General features: G+C 44.3%; 1 protein-coding gene across 1 annotated transcript in view; it reads right to left on the bottom strand.

The window, feature by feature from the left end:
- The window catches only part of UGGT2 (UDP-glucose glycoprotein glucosyltransferase 2), a 459,065-nt gene that overhangs the window by 82,841 nt on the left and 352,554 nt on the right, over positions 1 to 23,670 (bottom strand). Inside the window, exons 30-31 of the mRNA XM_077297152.1 lie at positions 18,765 to 18,849; positions 15,835 to 15,920 (exon numbers count right to left, since the gene is read on the bottom strand). Of these exons, the coding sequence (XP_077153267.1) occupies positions 15,835 to 15,920; positions 18,765 to 18,849 (171 nt within the window). The remainder of the gene's footprint in view (positions 1 to 15,834; positions 15,921 to 18,764; positions 18,850 to 23,670) is intronic.

Genomic DNA, 23,670 nt, shown 5'->3' with positions numbered 1-23,670 from the left:
TGAGAAGATTTTGGATTCTCGCTTTTCGAGGCGGAGGCTTCAGTACCTTGTCAAATGGAAGGGTTATGGCCAGGAGGATAATTCTTGGGTTTTTGCCTCTGATGTCCATGCTGCTGATTTCGTCCATGCCTTTCATCTGGCTCGTCCTGATCGGCCTGGGGGCTCTGGTGAGGGTTCGGTGACCCCTCCTCAAGGGGGGCTACTGTTGTGAATTCTGCTCTTGGGTTCCCTCCGGTGGTTGTTGATAGTAATGCAGTTGTCCCTGGGTTGCAATCCTGGGCAGGTGTCCCTGCTGATTGCAGCTCTGACTGATATTTAGGTGTGCAGGATTCATTAGTCCTTGCCAGTTGTCCATTGTTCTTGGAGGTTTTGCATCTCTGTCTGGTTCCTCCTGCCCTGCCGCCAAATCAGCAAAGACAAGTGTCTGGTTTTTGTTTCTACAGCACACATGCTGTGTGCTTTACAATTCAGTGCTATTCATGGTTTTTTCTTGTCCTGCTTAGACTGTGTTTGGATATTTTCAGTCAAGTTGGATTCTCAGGAGAAGCAGATATACATTCCATGTCTTTAGTTAGATGTGGAATTTTTGTATTATCTGCTGTGGATATTTTTAGGGTTTTTATACTGACCGCTTAGTATTCTGTCCTATCCTTTCCTATTTAGCTAGCGTGGCCTCTTTTGCTAAATCCTGATTTCTGCCTACGTGTGTCTTTTCCTCTAATACTCACAGTCAATATTTGTGGGGGGCTGCCTATCCTTTGGGGTTCTGCTCTGAGGCAAGATAGAATTCCCATTTCCATCTATAGGGGTATTTAGTCCTCCGGCTGTGTCGAGGTGTCTAGGATGTGTTAGGTACACCCCACGGCTACTTCTAGTTGCGGTGTCAGTTTAGGGTTTGCAGTCAGTACAGGTTCCACCTACTCCTGAGAAAGTCCCATGCGGCTCCAAGGTCACCAGATCATAACACACAGTGGTACATACAAAATAATGAGCCCCATATAACGCCCCATACAGTATAATGAGCCATATATATTGCTCCATACAGTATAATGAGCCTGATTTTTTGCTCCATTCAGTATAACGGACCCCATATATTGCTTCATACAGAATAACGGACCCCATATATTGCTTCATACAGAATAACGGACCCCAGATAATGCTCCACACAGTATAATGAACCCCATATACTGTTCCATACAGAATAACGAGCCCCATATATTGCTCCATACATAATGGGCCACATATATTGCTCCATACAGTATAGGAAGAGCCCCACATATTGCTCCATATATATTGGACCCCATATAATGCTCCATACAGTATATGAAGAGCCCCATATACTGCTTCATATATATTGGGTTCCATATAGTTCTCCATATATAATGGGACTAATATAATGCTTCATATATAATGGGACTAATATAATGCTCGATACAGTATATGATGGGCCCCATATAATGTTTCAGTCTATGCTGGGCCCCATATAATGCTCCAGTCTATGCTGGTCCCCATACAAATGATCCAGTCAAAGCTGGGCACCATATAATGCTCTAGTATATGCTGTGCCCCACATAATGCTCCAGTATATGCTGGGTCCCATATAATGCTCCAGTATATGCAGGACCCCATCTAATGCTCTAGCATATTATGAGCCCCACATAATGCTCCAGTATATAGTGGGCCCTATATAAAGTTCCAGTGTATAAAAGGCCCCATATAATGCTCCAGTATATAATGGGCCCCATATAATGCTCCAGTATATGCTGGCCCCCCATATAATGCTCCAGTATATGCTGGCCCCCATATAATGCCCCAGTATATGACAGGCACCATATAATGTTCCAGTATATAATGGGCCCCATATAATGCTCCCGCATATGATGTGCCCCATATAATGCTCCAAACATTAAAAAAATTAAATACCTCTCCCTGCTGCTCTGCTCCAGGCTCCTCAGCGTCGCCGTCTTCCGGCTCTCAGCACCGTGACTGTTCAGGCAGAAGGCGCACACTAGTTACGTCATTGCACCCTCTGACCTTAAATGTCACAAAGTCAGGAGACGCGAAAGACGTCGCAGCGGAGGAAAGTATTGCAAGTACAGGGGCCCTGAGCAAGGGGGGTGGGGGGGGGCCCTGTCAGTCACTCATGAGGCCACCCACAGGAATATCTAGGGCAGGGGCAGGTAGGGCATCTGCCCCTGGCACAGCCGGCAGGGGGGTACCGTCAGGCCATTTAATGTGGACTGGGAGTCTGACATTCTCTGATTCGGCTGTCAAACTGACAACCGGCTCAGAGAAGGTGCAGAGCGCCGGCTCCCAATGTTCAATAGTATTTGTGTCTTTCAGATGCGAGTACAGTTGAAGCTCTGACCACCGGGGAGTCAGTGCTACGTCAGCAGCGTGATCAGGTTATGTGGTCACGCTGCTGACATCACCTGATAGCTGCCGGCGCATACAGCAATGGTGCAACGATGGTGAAGATACTAAAGACGCATTGTAATCGTGAGAGGGGAGGATGGAAGAAGAAATATCATTTGAGAATACAGTTTGGGGGGAGAAGGGGGAGAGAAAAAATAGTATTTAAGGACACAGTTTGGGGGGGGAGAAGAAGAAATGGAATTTGAGGACACCGTTTGGGTGGGAGAGAAGAAATAGCATTTGAGGGGGAGAGAAGAAATAGCACTTGAAGACACAGTTTGTGTGGGAGCGAAGAAATAGCATTGGGGAAGAGAAGAAATCGCATTTGAGGACACAGTTTGGGGAACGAGGAAGGGATGGTGCGGACACAATATGGGTAAGGGGAAGCAGGGGAAATTTGAGGACACAGTATAAGGACCAAGGAGAGAGATGCGTGGCATGTATGAGGAAACAGTATGAGGGGGGCATGTGTGTAGACACACTACATTAAGTGGGGGGATGAGTACGGACACAGTATGAGGAGCGATGGGAAGAATATATGGACACAGTATAGGAGCGAGGGTAAAGGGATGGGTGCAGACAGTATGGGGAGTCGGGGGGATGTGAGAGGAGACAGTATGAGGAGTGAGGGGGAAATGTGTAGACTATTGAGGGAAATAGTGTGAGAAGACAGTATGGGGGGGGAAGTGTTAGTGGGCAGGGAATAGAGTGAGTAGAGGGGTAGGGTCGCATGGGGGACAATGTAATGGCACAGCCAGGAGGGGACAGTATACAAAGGAGAGGGGAGTGTGATGAGGGGGTACAGTATAGAGACTAAGCCCTATGGGTGGGACACACTGTGAGAGGACAATGTGAAAAGGGGGGCCAGTATGGAAAGAAGGGGGCAGTGTGGAGGGCATGCATCATAAGAGACAGTGTGTGGGTCATATTTTTTGCAAGGAATATGGTGAGGGGCAATCATTTATTCAGGGGATCAGTGTAGGGCAGATATTTGTATTCAGGAGCATTATAATGACGCTGCTATTTTTAAGGGTATTGTGTGAGATGTGCTGCAGAAGACCGGAGAAGATGTAAGTACACTTGTGCTCAAAAGTTTGCATACCCCGGCAGAATTTTTGCTTTCTTGGCCTATTTTCAGAGAATATGAATGATAACGCCAAAACTTTTTCTCCACTCATGGTTATTGGTTGGGTGAAGCCATTTATTGTCAAACTACTGTGTTTTCTCTTTTTAAATCATAATGACAAGACAACCCAAAGCATCCAAATGACCCTGATCAAAAGTTCACATACCCCATTTCTTTATACCCCCCCTCTAACATCAATGAGAGCTTGAAGTCTTTTGTGGTAGTTGTGGATGAGGTTCTTTATTTTCTCAGATGGCAAATCTGCCCACTCCTCTTGGCAAAAAGCCTCCAGTTCCTGTTAATTCCTGGGCTATCTAGCATGAACTGCGCTCTTGATATCTCCCCAGAGTGGCTCAATGATATTGAGGTCAGCAGACTGAGATGGCCACTCCAAAACCTTCACTTTGTTCTGCTGTAGCCAATGACCGATCGACTTGGCCTTGTGTTTTGGATCGTTGTCATGTTGGAACGTCCAAGTACGCGCAGCTTCCGGGCTGATGAGTACAAATTTGCCTCCAGTATTTGCTGATAACGTGCTGCATTCATCTTTCCTTCAATTTTGACCAAGTCTCCTGTGCCTTTGTAGTGCACACATCCCCAAAACATCAAAATCCACCTCCATGCTTTACAGTAGTAATGGTGTTCCTTTCATCATAGGCCTTGTTGACCTCTTTCCAAATGTAATGTTTATGGTTGTGGCCAAAAAGTTCAATTTTGGTCTCATCACTCCAAATTACCTTGATCCAGAAGTTTTGAGGCTCGTCTCTGTGCTGTTTTGCGTGTTGTAGGCGAGATACTTTGTGGAATTTGCGCAGTTCTTCTGGCGACTCGACCATGCAGCCCATTTTTCGTCAAGTGCCTCATTATTGTGCATCTTGAAACAGCCACACTGCTAGTTTTCAGAGAGTCCTGTATTTCAGCTGATGTTATTTGTGGGTTTTTATTTACATTCCAAACAATTTTCCTGGCAGTTGTGGACGATAATTTTTCTGCTACCTGACCGTGGTATTGTTTTGACAGAGCCCCCGATTTTCCATTTATTAATCACAGTTGAAAAGCTGCTGACTGGCATTATCAATTCCTTGGATATCTTTTTGTATCCCTTTCCTGTTTTATACAGTTCAACTACCTTTTCCCGTAGATCCATTGACAATTCTTTTGCTTTCCCCATGACTCACAATCTAGAAACGTCAGTGGCTGGATGAAGGATGCAAGTCTGTCTGGATCACAGAAACTCACACAGCTTTTATGCACACACACTGATTACAAGCCAACAGGTCACAGGTGAGAATGTTACCTTTAGTAGCCATTCAAACCCATTTGTGTCAACTTCTGTGCATCTTATCAGGCAAAAATCACCAGAGTATGTGAACTTTTAATCAGGGTCATTTGGATGTTAGGATACTGGATCAGGGTTTGGCCATTCATGGACTGGGGGATAATGTTCATGCACTGGGACCAGGGGACTTCGGGAACAGATGGCCACACCGGGACCAGGGAACAATGTTCAGGCACTGACCGCTCCGGGACCAGGGGAAGAACTTCAGGCACTGGCCGCTCCAGGATGAGGGAACTACGAATAAAGGGCTGGCCACAAAGGGACCATGGGATTATGGACACAGGACTGGCCACACCGGGACAAGGGAAACTGGTTCAGAACAATGGCTGCACCAGGACCAGGGGACTTCACAACTCACAAGTAGAACACCTTACTGACTAAAATGATTCTACATGTTGCCTAGCAACTCCCTAAGGAAGAGGGAGACTTTAATACAGGATGAGTCCCACCAATTGGCTGGGAGCCATCTTGCAGGTGTACTAATTCTACTAAAAGCCTCTCAGCTACCCACTCAGGGCATTTAGTATATGCACGCTGCCCCTTTAAGAACAGGGGAGCACGTGTACAAGGTGCGTTTACAGGACTGCAGCACACACAGGAAGCAGGAGCACGCCGGAGACCATGCCCGCGTCCCTGCATGGAGGGAGAAGAGGACACCGTGCAGGGTCGCCGGCAGCAGTGGATACATTGATGGTGGTTCTTGTGATGAATTTCTGTACTGATGAGGGTTTTGATACTGTGTTTCTGTACTGTTGAGTGTTATGCGGATGTTTTTCTGTACTGCTAGTGGTTCTGCTGATGAATTTCTTTACTGTTAGTAGTTCCGGTGATGTATTTCGGTACTGATAGGGGTTCTAGTGATGCATTTCTGTACTGTTGGTGGCTCTGGTGATGGATTCTTTGTTCCGATCCTGTACACATGTAAAAATCCTTAAGTTGTAAGATTATGTGATACATGGCTATATTAATAAAGTGTTGTGCTGCCTGATAAGTTAAAGACTAGTGATGAGCGAATATACTCGTTACTCGAGATTTCTGGTTGCCAGGAAATCCCCACATGTATTTATGCTGGCTAACAGATGTAAATCATTCAGCTGTGGCAATAAAAACTAAATCTCCGAGCACTAAAAAATACTCGGAGGACACCCGAGCGTGCTCGAGAAATCTCGAGTAACGAGTATATTCGCTCATCACCATTAAAGACTGCTATGATTTTATTTCTGTTAGGAGCATTATAGTGGTTCATGTCACGGCAGACTTCTGAATTCTTTTAGTGCGAACTGCTGTCAGGATTCTCTGGTGCCGCTGGTTAGAATGGTAAGTGATGAAACTAAGTATGCGATTTGCATACATGCGCTCACGTGCCGACTAGACATGTGAGGCCTCACTCAATGAAAGTGAATTAAGCGAGGCCAGACACGTTTAGTGGCCAGAAGAATACAAATCGCATACTTTTGCTAACATGACTGTCCACTCTCACTGCTGGCACCTGAGAATCCTGACTACAGTGAGCAGTGAGAATTCAGAAGCTTGTGGCCACCTAGACTGACTGCAGACTTTCATCACAGACTTGGACAAGCACACCAGTCCTAACAGCATGTAATGTTCTCACTGTCAGGATTCATCTCTGTTTGCTGGATCCAGCAGTCATCACATGTCCACTTTAGTCATATGTGATTGTCATACTTAGTCATGTGACAACGAGCTTTTCTTCCTGCTCCTCTTAGTTTTTCACTGAACATTGAGTAAATTAGGGAGAGCAGCTCGACGGCACGTGACTAAGTATGCAAATTGCATATGTGCTTGGGGGAGGGGGGTTGAACACCAAACTGAAATCTGGCCCCGGGTACTGGAAGCCCTAGATACACCCCTGGGGCCATACACTGGACTGAAAATCCCAGAAAGAGCAGAGGATTAAATCACAGGTTAAACAATCGTTTCTCATAGAGCTATATATCAATTTGCTCAGCTCCCAGTGATCTATATGATTAAGCCTACACAGGGCCGGCGTCAACACCCAAGAAAGTGTCAGGGCCCTGAGCAGGTGGAGGGGCCCACTCACCATCGGAGGCACCTGCGCACTATGCAGTCACAGTGCAGAGAGCCGGAAGACGCTGACGAGTCCGGAGCAGAGCAGCGGCCAGCGAGGAGAGGTGAGAATTTACTTTTTTTTTTTTAATGTTTGGAGCATCATATATGGGGGCCATCATACACTGGATCATATGGGGCAGTATACGTGGCCAATTACATGTGGAGCAGTATATGGGGCCACTTACATATGAAGCAGTATGTGTGGCCAATTACATGTGGAGCAGTATATGGAGCCAAATACATGTGGAGCAGTATATGGGGCCAAATACATGTGGAGCAGTATATGGGGCCAATTATATATGGAGCATCTTATTGGGCCAATTACATATGGAGCATTATATGGGGACAATTACATATGGAGCAGTATATGGGGACAATTACATATGGAGCAGTATATGGGGACAATTACATATGGAGCAGTATATGGGGACAATTACATATGGAGCAGTATATGGGGACAATTACATATGGAGCAGTATATGGGGACAATTACATATGGAGCAGTATATGGGGACAATTACATATGGAGCAGTATATGGGAACAATTACATATGGAGCAGCATATGGGGACAATTACATATGGAGCAGCATATGGGGACAATTACATATGGAGCAGTATATGGGGACAATTATTTATGGAGCAATATATGGGGCCCATCATATTCTGTATGGAGCATTATATTGGGTCCATTATTCTGCATGGAGCAATATATTGGGCTCATTCTGTATGGAGCACTGTGTGGTGCCCATAATACTGTAAGGAGCAATATATGGGGCTCATTATTCTGTATAGAGCACCATGTGGTGCCCATAATACTGTATGGAGGACTATGTGGTGCCCATAATACTGTATGGAGGACTATACTGTCCGGTTTCTGAGCTATTGTAAAATTTACAATAGATATCACTCATGTAATGTAAGTATTAAGTGAAGTCTTTGGCATTGTACTATACCTATATTTCTCTGCGTACCTGTGCATCATGAATCATCGTATGTGTTAAAGGGGCCCACAGACTTTTGCCCGGAGCCCAAGAAAATCTGGAACTGGCCCTGTGCCTACGGGTTGGACTGAATTTTCATGGTGACTGGCTCCCTTTAAGAAGCCCATTCATCTCAATTTATGGATTTATAGATTATATTGAACAAGGTCCCTAGGCAGTGGCTCAGAAGCAACATGCATAGAATGTAATACAGCCCTCCCCCATAGAATCTAATACAGCCCTCCCCCATAGAATCTACTACACCCCTCCCCCATAGAATCTAATTCAGCCCTCCCCCATAGAATCCAATACAGCCCTTCTCCCCCCATAGAATATAACGTAGCCGCCCCCTCCGAGAATGGCCCCACAGTTTAGCACTGACTGATATATTAAATAAAAAAAACACACAATCCCCACCTTTCCTCATGCCCCGCGCTGCTCCAGGCTCGGCTCCGATCTCAGCGGCTGCAGTCTGCCTGGCATACAGCAGGTACGCGATGAAGTGACGTCATCGCGCACCCGCAGGTGTCACAGGCAAAAGGGAATAATGGGAGAGGGAGCGTCAGCTGACGCTCTCTCCTCCATCATTGCTTTGATCTGTACCGCCGCTGGTGGCAGGTGACTGGCTGGGGGCCCCTGGGGGAGCGGGGGCCCTAGGCAGCTGCCAGGTCTGCCTGATGCTATCGCTGGCCCTGAGTATAGCAATTACTTTCTGATTAAGCCACAGTGAGCACCTTGAACATTTTTTTTTTGTCTTCCTGCATTCAGTTAGTCCTACCCTTTTTTTCTTTTCGGAAATAGTGTGGGGAATACATGGACTAATATACAATTATCATGAATATCTTATTATGGCAAAATGCATAAAATAAGCTAAAATACTTTTATTTGTGACATTCTACCAAATAAACCCCCAAAAAACAAATACAAGAGAAACACCAATTTTGGCTTTTTGGTACAATAAGTAAGATGATATATTGGTAACAGATACAAGCTTCATATGAGAGTTCCTAAATCCTAGTAGCTGCTCCATCTAAGTTCACTTTCCCGTCTACACTAAAAAAATAGTCCCTTGATAAAAGGAAATCCATTAATATGGTTCGCAACAAAGTTATTCATCAGACAATTATGGAATGTAAATCTGGGGCCTGAAAGGTTACAGAAAAGTAGGCAGTGAGGATAAATGAAAAATTTCTGGGCTAAAAATAAACTGCTTCTTGACAACTAAGGAAAAGTGAAGTGGTACACTTCTTACCCCAAACGGAGACTTATCATTACATTTCAAATACATGTGTAACAACTCTGCTGGCATCACGGCATGGCCTCGCATTTCTCACACTATCTTACCCACTGCTCCAGGTCATGATGTGGTTTCTGTTTCTTGCCAGCTCCATGTTCTGTGTCTCTGCTCTCTGCATGCTTCATAGTTCTGTGTATAGAGGGGCGGCGCCTGAACTCTCTGGTTCTTATAGCAATCAGGTGCATCTGTCCAATCTGTTCCTGACCAATTGCCAGGAGACCTCCAGTATTTAGTTCAGCTCCTCCCAGTGTTCTGGGCCTGTGCAATGTGTTAGCTCAGTTAGTGTCTTGCTTCTGAGTTTGCCTGGCCTTTCTCTGAGTTACTCCCTCTCTGGAGGATTCTCTGTGTTATTTCCTTGGTCTTGTTGTCCGCCCACCAGGAGGCAGAATATCCTGGTCCCAGTGTCTTTGTCCTTGTGTCTTGTTCCAGTGCCTTGTCTGTACTTAGTCTTACCTCGGTCTTCTAGTCTTTGGCTTCCTTCCCTGTTGTCTCTCCTTGTATTCTCAGTCTGCTTTCACTCCGCACTCTTGCAGCTCTGCCTGCTCTGAACCTTTGTGACTTTACCTCTGCTCCTCACTTCTGCGTTTCTGCTCCTTTCTACTCAGCTTATCTTCTGCTGTTGCAGTTATCCCTTGCTGCAGCTTCTCTCCACATTCTTTGTGGCTCTGCTCAGCTTTGCTGCAGAGACCCCTCCCGCAGCACCTCTCCGCTCCTTGCGGTTCTACCTGGCTCCGCTCCTTGCGGTTCTACCTGGCTCCGCTCCTTGCGGTTCTACCTGGCTCCGCTCCTTGCGGTTCTACCTGGCTCCGCTCCTTGCGGTTCTACCTGGCTCCGCTCCTTGCGGTTCTACCTGGCTCCGCTCCTTGCGGTTCTACCTGGCTCCGCTCCTTGCGGTTCTACCTGGCTCCGCTCCTTGCGGTTCTACCTGGCTCCGCTCCTTGCGGTTCTACTTCTCCTGCACTTGGCTCCGCCGCCAGCTCTTGGCTCCGCCTCCTGCCTGTCTGCACTTGGCTCCGCCTCCAGCTCTTGGCTCCGCCTCCTGCGGTTTTGCACTTGGCTCCACCTCCTGCTCTTGGCTCCGCCTCCTGCATTTCTGTTCTTGGCTCTAGCTCCTGTGCTTTCGCTCTGCATCCGCTCTTGCGGTCTTTATCTACTTATTCCTAGGTCCTCGTGTCTGAACAGGTTCTTACCCGTTCTACATACCTGCCTGCAGACCGGTCCCTACCGGTTCTTCCAGTGTACCAGTCTTGTCCACCAGTCCTGCCAGAGAGCCAGCCGTGCCCGCCTGCCTACCAGAGAGCCAGCCGTGCCCGCCTGCCTGTGTTCCTGTTGTACCTGTCTGCCTGCCTATGTGCCAGCCGTGCCCGCTTGCTTGTCTATGTTCCGTTCCCCGGTGGGATCAGCAACCACAACCAGACTCCACCCTGGAGTGGTACCTGGTAGCTTCCTATTGCACAAGTCTGACCTCACCATCAGAGGCTCCAGCGAACACCTAGGAAGCTACTTAGTTACGCCCCTTCCAGGGAGGTTTGGTCTGTGGTCCAGTGGGACCACTCCCCCGCACGCCCGCGCCAACCAGCCTGGGCGCGAGCATGACAACATGCATATTCATGTTCAGCTAGGGATTAGTGGTTGGATTTGTTTGCTAAATATTTCAAACTCCAATTTATTTAGTGTGTTCATTTAATCTGAGAGTCACACCGCCACCAGAGGCATCACAAATTGCAATAACCTGGGGAAGAATTACTGCCATAGACATAGCTGCAAGGACTGATACTGCAAGGAAGTAATAAGGTAACTGCCTAAAGCATCACACAGTTCTACGTGTGGCAATAAAGCCCAAGTCTTATTACTGTTAATGCACTCAACTTTTAAAGAAATCAAGGATCTTTATATCAGTCTTGAAGAGGCTATGCAGGACTTTAAAAATGATAGCCTAGCCATAGACAGGGTAGAAAGTTGGAACATCCCAACTCCGTACATGGTTTAGTGTCTGTTCTTGGGTACTGCCCCTCAGTTCCTATTTAAGCAAATGGGAGCTGCAGTACCTGAGAATGATCACTAAACAGTATATGGAGCTATAGTGCGCCATCTCTGTTCATTGTGTACATCCAGCCCCCGCAGAAGCTGCCATCAGCTTGACTGGTTGGGGTGCCTGGTGTCAGACCTCCACTCAGGGCCGGTTTTAGACAAAGTGGGGCCCTAGGCAAAAATTTAATGCTAACATTGTAAAATCACACAAACATTTAGGTTACAGTACATGAGCAGGATGCGGATACAGTTGGTGGAGGGGCCTGGAGCCAGTGCTCACACTGTGGCCCCCATATTTAGGGGGCTTATATCAGCCAACAGGTCTGCCACTATTAGCTGTATGCAGGGGAGTTGCTAGGGTCAGAAAAGATTGGGGGCCCAAGCCCCAAGACAAAGAGGTGCCCCCCAACCCCCTCTTAAAAAAAAAAAATTAACACCACAGATAATACAGTGATAACTCTCTGAGAACAGATAATGCAGTACATGTCACCTGCAGTCCTATGTAACACCAGAGATAGCAGTGATAACTCTCTGAGTACAGATAATTTAGGAGAGGTCACCTGCAGTCCTATGTAACACCAGAGATAGACATAGTGTTTCACAGTAAGACTATGTTCACATGCAGCATTTTTTTCAGTAGCCAAAATCTTTTCTATTAGCTTTTTTTTGGAGTGAGGATGTTTGCTTTGTCTACAGTATGTTTAAGACCACATTCATACGGTCAGTATTTGGTCAGTATTTGACATCAGTATGTGTAAGCCAAAACCAGGAGGGTGATAAATACCGAAGTGGTGATGTGTTTCTCAGGGAATGTGCACATGCTGTGGATTTTGCTGTGGATCTGCAGCAGTTTTCCATGGGTTGTACAGCACCATGTAAACGTATGGAAAACAAAATCCGCCGTACACATGCTGCGGAAAATACCGTGCGGAAACGCTGCGTTGTATTTTCTACAGCATGTCAATTCTTTGTGCAGATTCCGCAGCGTTTTACACCTGCTCCATAATAGGAATCCGCAGGGGTAAAAACGCTGTTGAAAAATGCACAAAAAACGCGGTAATTCCACCGTAAATCTGCAGGTAAAACGCGGAGCGTTTTACCTGCAGATTTTTAGGAATCTGCGTGGAAAAATCCACGCCAGATACCGCAATGTGTACACATAGCCTCATTGTTCCACTGCTGTTTCTGCATTACAAATACTGAACATGTGCACGAGACCTAATAGTTTAGTTCACCAAAACCACTTTAAAAATTGCAGTGAAAAATGCTGTTGCAATATCTGCAGCTTTTTTATTCTTTCCTTGCTTTCTACAGGTGAAAACACACTGAAAGAAGTGACACGCTACAGTTTAAAAAGCGCTACAGTTCTGAAATCCAGTCAGAAAAAAAACAAGCATTTCATTTGCTTGACTGTATAGGAGTTGGTGACTCTAAGGTTCAGCACCTGTTCACACTTAGTCTATGTTTGGATGTCACGGTCAGTTTTTTTAAATGTATTGTCTAGCCTTCTGACCGAGCACTCCGCCTCCTAGTCACAGGTGTTTTAATTGCAACAGGTCCAGTACTCCTCCACAGAGAGAGAGAATGTTAGTCTCATAAGAGGTTTTCACAGGTACCCATTCACATGGAGACGTTTGTTCTCAGCGAGGAAGGAAAGCATAGGACCTGGTATAAGAGAGATGCCGTAAAGTGGCTACCAGGTACACATAAAATTGGCCTTTTTTATGCGCTAAACGCTCTAATTTTTCATATTTCTAGTGCAGTAATGCAGTTCAATTTTCGTGTTTCATGTTTGCATGTTTTAGCGCCGCAGTGTGCTGCCTTATTTGCTTGACAGAAAAAAAACAAGCGGCTGCAGGAGATTTCGGAAATCTCATATGTTTTGCTGGCACTTTGAAAAGCAGCTTTTCGCCATGTTCATATGCAGAATTTTTGCAGCTTTTTCTTCTGCAAATAAGAAGTTTACAGCATTTTACAGCACAAGCAAAAACTGAGATTTTCAGAAATCTCCTGCACACCCTTTTATTTTCCCCTGACTGAATTTCACAACTGCAGCCTTTTTAAAATCTGCAGCATGTCACTTCTTTCAGCAATTTTTTTCACCTGTAGAAAGCAATGAAAAAGTTTAAAAAATGTTGCAAGTGTTGCAACGTTGTTTTTCGCTGCGTTTTTTGTGAATAACACTAACTTTATTAAACATATTGTAGACAAAATGCATAGTGTAAAAAACAAACAGCAAAAGCTCTAAGGCCGGCGTCACACTGGCGTATTGCATCCGATGCGAGATCATCGGATGCGATATGCTAATGACACTCGGCTCCTGCTCGCAGCAGAGCAGGAGCCGAGTGTCATGCGTCTGTGCTCAGATTCTCTCGCCCAGGGAGGATCGGAGCACAGCTGCAGAGGAGGCGGAGAAATGTATTTCTCCATCTCCTCCATTGCTGGGGTCCGCTTATAACGCACATCACTCGGATGATATCCAAATGATGTGCGTTGTCTCACTCGCACCTATAGGCTTATATGGGTGTGAGTGAGCCGAGAGTTTTCCTCGGTCCGAGACAATCGCAGCATGCTGCGATTGTCTCAAACCGAGGAAAACGGCCGACAAAAAGTCGGCTGCTGGGAGCTGCCCCATAGCTGAACATTGGTCCGAGTGCAATGCGATTTTTTATCACATTGCACTCGGCCGTTTAAAACGCCAGTATGAAGCCTGCCTAAGGGTATGTGTCCACAATCAGAAAATGCTGCAGGTCGGCTGCTGTGTACTTGTGCACCATCAGATGTTACAGTATAGTGTATGGGTTTTCAAGAAATTCCATCTCTACTATGCCTGCACTGACACCCGCACCTCACCCGCAGAGACGGACATGGGGCGCGTCTGTCCAGGCTGCAGCATGTCCATTTATCTGGCATAGACACGAGTCTCCACTAGAGAAATCTCTCCCGTGCAATGTATAGGACGCAGGGATTCCGCACAGATCAATGAACACACGCAGAATCACCTGTGTTCAAAACATGGCAGCACTTTGGACGCAGCACATGTCCGCTGCGTCCAAAGTGCTGCCATTTCCGGGTCGTCTGCACATACCCTAAAAAATGGGTGCTTTGAAAGCAGTGTTTTTACTGCCAAGAGAGCATGTTTTGGCTGCAAAAAAAATGCACCAAAAACGCTGATTCCTATGCACACCTGTACTATATATGTGTATGGTTTACCCTTATTATTTCACGTGGGAATTCATTTATTTCTATATAATAAATGCCCTGATTCAGCAGACAATATTCCTGTCTTGTGTCATCCAGACAGTAGTGACAGCAGGTCGCCCTGTCAGATTACAAGCAATGATTCAGTGACTGTGGTCAGAGCCTATGCTGATGGCTGCTGTATGTGACTGTGAAACCTGATCCTACAGCGATCAGCACAGAGCTCCGGGACCACAGTCAGTAAATCACTGCACTGAGGGGGTCTCAAGGGGGGTTTGGGAGAGACGCTCTGAGACTACAAAGCAATGCACAGCATTATTCACTGCTGAAAACCCTCTGGGCACTTCATACAGGAGTTGCAGATGCAGGGGGCCCCCTTGTAGGTGGGTGCCCAAGGCGTCTGCCTGGTCTGCCTGTGCCAAACGCTGGCCCTGCCTCCACTTATCTGATATTGACAATGTACCCTACATTTTCTAATTCTGATAAAAAGTGTCAAAGACTTTAATTTTGATGATCTATCCTTAAAGTTGGTCATTACTATCAAATGCGTGTGAGTCCAACACCTGGTATCCCATCTCAGTTGTTTGCGAATGCAGCATATTGTAGGATCAGAGACCTCGTTGTGTCACTTACTGGGCTGCTTAGTGTAGTTTATACAAAATAACTTTTATTAGCAGGAGAATATCAGTAGAGGACTAGTAAACCTGCCGTCAAGTAGTCCAACCGAGCCCCATCCACTGATTGGCAGCTTTCTGCCTATGCATAGTGCACACTGAAAGCTGTCAATCAGTGGTGTGGGTGGGATTACACAGGGTGTCCCTAAAATCTGAACCCACAGGCAAAAATACACATTTTCAAGAACTCAACATTTTAGAACTTGGACTATTAAGTAACTTCTTCAAAATTATTTCCATCATGTTCAATGCAAAGGTTGATGTGCTTTGAGATATTCTATTAAAGTTCATAAAGTTATATTATTTAAAATCATAGCTAATGAGAATTCCTGCATGTCCAGACTTTAGGGACACCCTGTATAGAGCTCAGCATTAAGAAAACTGCTAGACCAGCAGTAGATAAATCAGTGGTTCTATCAAATCAACAGAAAGCAGCTTAGTAAGTGACATATCACTGGAATCAGGGTCTCTGGCCATATATCATGCTACTCAGATGAGGTAGCTAATACCTGTTGACAAATTCCTTTGAAAAACCCTTCAACAAAAAGATAAAAACACAAACAAGACTAAACTGCTTTAACAAAAATATATAGTGAAACGTTTTAATGTTACCCAATGCTATGCCGATTACATATTGGTTCTGTTAGTTTCACTTATCGAGAAGGGCAGATCTGAATACCTCATAATGGACTCCCACAGCCCTGTGTTCTCTTCTGGAGCACTGCTCAGGAGATCGGCATGAACTTGATCCGGCTTTTTCTGCACCTGCACAGCAGAATAAAAACCGTCAACCATCGCTTTCCATATGGAAATGGAATTTGCAGAAACCCACTTTACTATTGCGATGTTTAAGCTCTCACAAGATTTCCTAGACTACTATTGACCTTACCAGAATGTTAAAAAACAAAAATCCTATGATGGTTTTATTGTGTTTTGTTTTTTCCTTTGTGTCTAGAACAGAGGTCCCCAACGTTTCTGACCTTGAGAGCCACATTCAGCTCTGACAGAGGGTCGCGAGCCACATTCAGCCTTGAGAGAGGGTCGCGAGTCACATTCAGCTCCCGCCCCCCTCACAATAGTGGCAACCAAAGCCCCCATTACAGGCATAATGGTAACCAAAGCTTTTCCACAAAAATCACGCCAAAGCAGTATACAAAGATCCGGGGTTCCTACAATACCCCCATTCAGTATTCTCCTATAAAGCACTACCAAGACACTGCCACATCCGGCTTCAAACACCTCCTCTGACAGGTGGTGTCATCTTGCCTCCAGCGTACCATACTTAAATCATCTCAAAATCCCCAAGATCTGCTCTTCGGTGCAGGGCTACTCACAAAATTCACCATTTTCAGATGTGCTCTTCATTCCTGTTTGCTAGAACTGGAGCTAATGCACCAAGCTGATAGACAGCCGCGAGCCACAATTCATGGGACCGCGAGCTACATGTGGCTCCCGAGCTACAGGTTGGGGACCCCTGATCTAGAAGGTAATTCAATGACATTAAAACTTGCAGAGCTTCATGGGGTAATTCAGCCTGTGCAGAATAAACATAGCACAGGAGAGCTGAAGATGACTTTCCGCATAGACAACTGGATTCCTTTCAACTATTGTGTGAAGACCTGTCTCTCTTCAAATGTTGAGTTTCCTTCCATTATTTATTTATTTTTTTAACTGTGTATTTATAAAGCAGATGCTGGCAGATGGGAGATAAAAATGCAGAATTTGCTACAATTTAAAGCAATTTATACCTATAATAAGTCCTATCCAAGCCCTAGTCATCGCTTTGTCCTGGGCTGGCCGATTGTTAAAGTATTGCAGCACTGCCCATATCAAACATAATTTGTGGTAAGTGTGAAGATCGCTCTCTACTACCCCTGATCTGACTGCAGATCTGTGTGTGATTATAATGGATAAAGTAAAGCTTTTAACCTGTCTGCAGGTTCATCTCACAGGCAGCCAGTGCTGCAATACAGCAGAGCTGTGAGAGCTGCAGCAAACGTGTTTGCAAGGAGACAAAGGTCAGTTCTACTGTACGTTGTTAGTCATGTGTCTCACACTGGTACTGGTCTCTTATTAAAGATAAGCTCTGGAGGCAGACTCTTATGCAAATCAGTGTCTGGCCCACTGTTATTAACAGATCATTTACATACAAGAAAAACATGGATTTGTCCAGAACAGAGGTATCAAACTCATTTTCACCAAGGGCCACATCAGCATTATTGTTGCCTTCAAAGGGCCTCATGTAATTCTAAGGGCTTATGCAAAACTCCATGCAACACAGAACGAGCATGAGTATGAGACTGCAATGCTTGGACTGGCCAGGGGCTGTAAAGAGATGTCTCTGGTTAGTAGAGCTATAAGAAAGCTGTCCTGGGTAGTAGGGCCCAGAGAGATGTTTTGATTAGTAGGGCTAAGAGCCCTGTCCCTGGGTAGTACAGCTAAGAGATCTGAATTTGCGCATGTGCCACCTCCGGACATTTTGCCAAAGTCTACTGCATTGAAAAGGATGGTAAGTGCGGGAACTCCAGACATTTTGTGAAAGCCCAGTGCCCACAGCAGCCTCACACTGCCTAACACCACCTGGGACCACAGCATCACCCCACACTTCTGGGAACTTGCATCATCACGGCCACCCCCCGGTAAGCTGTCATATTACATAGCAAAAATCTGCTCTCAGATACCCTTTAATACCGGACCTATAATTTTGTTGTTATGACTTGCAATTATTTATTAAAGTTAGCTGTACTGCTGTTTGGTACATAGACCGGACAGCACAATCTTCACAGATGTCTTGACTCTCTATACTACCCCATCCCCCTGCATTAATTCTTCCAAAATTAAAGAAAGAAGGGAATTTGTAAATGCAAATAAGAGTGCAGAAAAGGAAGAAAGCATCCAAGTCTTCAGGGAACAGATTGCACTGTATCACAGTGTAGAGAGGGAAGAAAGCACATGCAAGTCCATCTCATATTCTACAGCAACATTGTCTGTCAGGGCAGTGGATAAAAGTACATGAGATAAAGAAGTCAAAATCAACACAGATATAAAGCTGTGCTGATCCATGATGAAGTTAGCAGCATCATGAGTGCAAGGAACTCATATCCATCATCTACTGGTCTGAACTTGCGCACAAACCATTTTAAAACTAAAATCAGGTTGAGAACTGAATATCATGGGGTCTGAAGTGAATAAAGCAAATAAAGCTGCAGCCTGAAAGCAAGAGCAACTTTTTTTTTTAACTAAAGTTATTCACAAATATATTGTTTTGATGACAGGTGTGTCCATAGCCTTTAACGTTCTGTGCCGTCCAACTTGTGAAACTATCTAAAAACTGGTTTTCACATCACAACAGTTCAGCTATCATTTTTGCAAAAGTATTTTAACAAATGCTAATTTGGTTGTTTGCAATGTGCAGTGTGCAGTTAACACAGTTTTGCTCTTAAGAGAGCTTTGATTAATGAGAGCCTTCAACTTACGGTAGATTTCAAGAAACACTAAGCATAAAGAAAAAGTCTGCTTGTCTATGCTACCTGTCTACACATCCTTATGGATTTCAGAAGAATGGGTACACATATATAGATAGGCTTAAAGTAGCTGTTGCCTACTCACGTGAACTTTAATAATCTTGCTGTTGAAGTTACTGAGCACTACAATCACCTCTTCTTGATCTGGTGGAGAATCTGTTCCCATGTGCCTAGAACAAAGTGACAATAACAAAAAATGACAAAAAAGGAACAACGGTATCTGGAATAAAATGGTTCTCACACATGGATATACAGTATGTGAGTTTTAAAACAGCTGCTGTGCCTGGTCAAGCCCTAATTTTGTTGTGCCTGTTAGGGCCCCTGATACTTATTAGTTTAACTAGATGGTGGCCTGATTCTAACACATCGGGTATTCTAGAATCTGTATGTAGTTTATTTACAAAGTTTTCAGAATAATGCAATTTACACACAGGATTCGGCCGGCTGGCCGCGAGCAATTAGCGAAGCGAGGTTCAAATTGTAGTATACTGCCCAGCCACGTAGTTTATTGCCCCGCCACGTAGTATGTAGCACAGCCCACGTAGTATATAGCACAGCCACGTAGTATATTGCCCAGTGACGTAGTATATTGCTCAGCCACGTAGTATATTGCACAGCCACGTAGTATATTGCACAGCCATGTAATATATTGCATGCATAGGCAGAATGAAAAGTAAAAAGTGGGTCACACAGAGTTAATAGCAGCGGTAACGGAGTGCGTTAGCTGCGGCATAACGCGGTCTGTTAACGCGGTCATTAACCCTGTGTGAGCGCTGATTGGAGAGGAATATGGAGCGGGCGCTGGGCACTGACTGGATGGAAGTAGGGAGGGACTAATTCTCGGCCAGACTGTGCCCGTTGCTGATTGGTCACGGCAGTCAGGCCGCGACCAATCAGCAAGGCGGGATTTCCGGGACAGACAGACGGAAGTGACCCTTAGACAATTATATAGTAGATGTCAGTCGATCCACTTATATATCGACAGGATCAGTCTACCATCAGTTCAGATTCACACACCTGACCCTTTGGATTTCTGGGCTTGTTCGGCCAATGATTATGGCAGGTTGCAAGCTTAACTGGACACACAGGACACAAATGAACAAATGGATGTTTCCTAAACAGTAAAGGTCGGCAATGTGCCTTTCCTTAGTAATGTCCATATTTATTCCACCATAAATCAATATTTAGAGCCATAATAATAATAAACCGTCCATTCACAACATTCTTTTACATTACCATTATATACAGTGCATACATATCCTGAAGAGTATCAGACTAGTGTCAATGTTTGTCCGCTAAAAGAGTACCAACACATAGCCACACAGTGTGAACTTCAGCTATACAGTACCTTTTATACCACAACCAGTTATACCAGCCTATTTAACATTACTACCTTTAATACAAATATGAAAAAATATATATGAAAAAAAGAAATCCTTGTCTATTTGTTTTAGAAGGCATATTTGACCATTCATTTTTGGAACAGGATCAAAATATTAGGATTATGAAATATCTATTTCCCGTAGGTGGTTACCTGCTCATGACACTTGCAGATGATATTGATTGTAGCAGAAGTTGAAATACAATTAGAATGTGAAACTTACAGGCAAACACAATTGGCTCCAGGTCAGACAATCTTTTGAAAGGCTCTGAGAGATAGAATGCGATAGCAGTGTATTACAGTATATTGCTGCTATCACTTGCCACCAGAGCGCTGAGCCTAATCACTCTTTGTGTATGTCCTACCTCATTTAGGAAAGTAAAAATTAGATACCGTACTTTTATTCTGGTTCAGGCCAAGATTACACCCTTTACATAAGGATTACATGCTCATTCTACAATACTTTACATAGGGGATATAGAACATAAAACACAGCTTTCAGTAGCAGGCGGAGTACAGACACATATTTGTGATGGTATCCGCCAGTGTCCTTTGTGCATATAACCATGTTGTACTGAAGATAAAACCTAACTTTGGAGTCTTAATGGAATGTATAGTAGAAATGAAATACTTTGAATTTCAGGTTATTATTATATAGGGAAGTAAAAGTTACCGTAAGCTAGTTGTTTACACTGATAATCTATTTTCTCCCTTCACTTTCTCTGCATCTATTAGCGAAAGTCACTATCTACAGGGAAAATGCCTTATTTCTCTCGTTCCTTGCTATGGCTTCCAATTCAGCTGTTTAACGTTTTTTCATGACAATCTATTGATTATATTGTTTACTTCAGTAATATACAAATAAAGTTGAAAAAACAAAAGGTTGAATGTAACAAAAAGAAAATGTATACAACTAAACAGACATCAACAGGGAGCAATGATGTGCTGGCGAGAGTACCGTATGTTCCCGTGGTCTCAAATCCTTCTCTACCACATAGTAACATATTCATTTGCTTTTTTTGGCATGGTCTGGGATCTGAGTTTTTCAGAGCATATAGTCAGTGGTCTGAATCAAATAAGAGGTCTGGTTATGTGTGTAAATCAATTTATAGCAGTGGGAGGTCACTAGTGCTGGAAACCTTCGTAAATACAGCATGTTATTGAGGGACACTGCTTCAGTACAGTGATTTGTTTTATGCTGCCACAAATACCCACATAGATCTCCTTCAGTCTACCTCCAACTTCTGCCATTGTCCATTTCCTAAGCTTTCTCCTCTCCCCCACAGTACTATACGGCTCAGTCTCCACCTGACAAAGCCCAAACCCACCTACTGTGTCCGTCCTAATAATTTACAGAGATCATGGGAGCCCTATATCTCTTACATCCATTACCCACTTTCGGTCCTAGAATATAAATGAAAAAAAAAAATACATTTCTGGAGGCAGCTTTGGTTATAATATCTGCCAAAGTAGTTGTCACCAAGTATTTTGCAGATGACAAAGTTTGTGCTTAAATATTTATATTTTTTCGGCAACAAAAGGGATTAAAGGAACATGAATAAAATAACAACTGGACTGACAACTGGGAACATGGGGCACACACTCTTATCTTCACCTTAAAGCAAGCAAAGGTGAGCAGCCTTTGAAATTGGGTATTCCCACATAAAGATCCCAAATATAGTCTCTAATCCAGGGAAGCTGCACTACAGGAAATAGTAGGCAAAGATTGAAAGCAGAGTTCCGAATGGCAGAAACACCAAAAACACCAAGCACAGGAACCAGAAACAGAGCAGGATTCAAAAAACAGGAATTTTAGAGTTACAGTCAGAGCAAAGGCACTGTCACGACTCTGTTGCCGGGTGTCCCGGGCACAAAGGCTCCTTCCCTGCCCTAACGCTAGGGGCACCCTAGCTCGCCCTGTTCCCCAGGTTACTCCTGATGGTATAGATGCCAGGGCCATGTACCTTGCCTTAGCTCCTGAATCCACCCTCAGTCTGTACCCTTTCCCCACCCAGGGAAGAGGGGAGTAGTAGTGTAACGTCATACACCAACCAGACTAACAAGGTAATAAAAACGGTAATGAAAAATACCAAACATACAAATAAACTCGCACATAACAGACGAATGAAGTGGGGAGTGGAGGAAGGGGTTCAATTAAAATAGGAGAAGAAAGGGAATCGCCACACACTCAAAACCTAGCAACAGTCACAGATAAACCCACCAAAAGCCGTCTCCTATAAATACCAACAACAACCTCCAGCCATGCAGCATACGTTGGCTCTGACAAGGAGTGCTAGCCAGGGCCTAGTTTATATAGGAGATGGGAGTGGCTAACAGTGCACAGCTGAGAGCCTAAATGCCCCAGGAGCTCTCATCAGAGCAGATTAACTCCTCAACTGCGAAAATAAATTTACACAGCTTAGAAACACTTCACCTTCTATTAATCAGTGCAGGACAGAGCTCCTCTCTGTTGTGGTAAACTAGTGACAGGCACAAAGCTATTTAAGGATAAAGTGCTGGAAAATATAACGTTTCAATTTAGCACCAGAGTGATGTATCTTGGAAGCGCTGATGATAAGCCAACACATCTAGAGTGGTGGTAAAAAAGCAACAACGTGTGGCACCAGATTCGGTAAAGTGACTAACAGATAAGTTTAGGCAATCTGTTAGGAGAATCAATGCCATCTATATGTCTTATTCCAGAGAAATCATCATTTTTCTTAATATGCAAATGATCTGTTATCATTTATGGGCCAGACACAGATCTCTGAGAATCTGCTCCCGAGCATTTTTAAAATGAAAGGGAGACATTGCCACTATGAGACATGAAATGACTGAAAATCTGCAGAGATGAGTGTGATTATATCTAAAATAGTAAAGCAGAACTGAACTTTGTCTCATTACAAACACATTTGCAGTTGTAGCTATTCTTTCACAGTGCTACACACTCAGCTGTACTGCCCCTTCCCCACACACTGGCTGCTTGTGAAATGGAACCTGGAGAAGTGTTTGTTGTAATTAGGAATAATTCTGCAGTGAGGTGTATGTACTCACACTTCTGTCTGCTCTACTCCAGGCATTATGTAATCACACCCAGCTCTGCAGTGAAATCAGGAGAGCTGACTGTCAGTCATTACATGTCTCACACTGGTAACGCCCCTTTCTTTTAAAACAAGCCGTGGAGACGGACTCTCATGGAGATCTGTGTCTGACCCATAGATTTTAAGAAAAAGATTAGGTAGCTTTCTCTAGAATAATACATCAGATTGTAGGTATCATTCTATTCAGCTTCCTATGACCTGCATGTCCATATAGCTAGCTTAATAGAGTCAATCTTATTAACCGATTGAATTCAACACAAATATTAACAGTGAACTAAAATATGGAGACACATGTAACTGCATGGTGTTAACCTCTAGAATTTGGTACACACATCACGACCATATGTGAGCCAACGACAAAACAAAAAATCAAGACAAAATTATCACCAAAGCATTAAAAATCAAAACTGACCTTAAAACATCCTTTCCACAAGTACAGCCAAATATAATTCCTTCTTATCAGCATCATTTCTCTGGTCAAGCAAACAAATTTAAAAAATACTTTACCT

This window comes from Ranitomeya variabilis, chromosome 3 (genome assembly GCF_051348905.1).
Source record: "Ranitomeya variabilis isolate aRanVar5 chromosome 3, aRanVar5.hap1, whole genome shotgun sequence".
Taxonomy (NCBI): domain Eukaryota; kingdom Metazoa; phylum Chordata; class Amphibia; order Anura; family Dendrobatidae; genus Ranitomeya; species Ranitomeya variabilis.
Note: the sequence above shows the minus strand (reverse complement) of the source record. Positions and strands in the feature narration are given on the sequence as shown.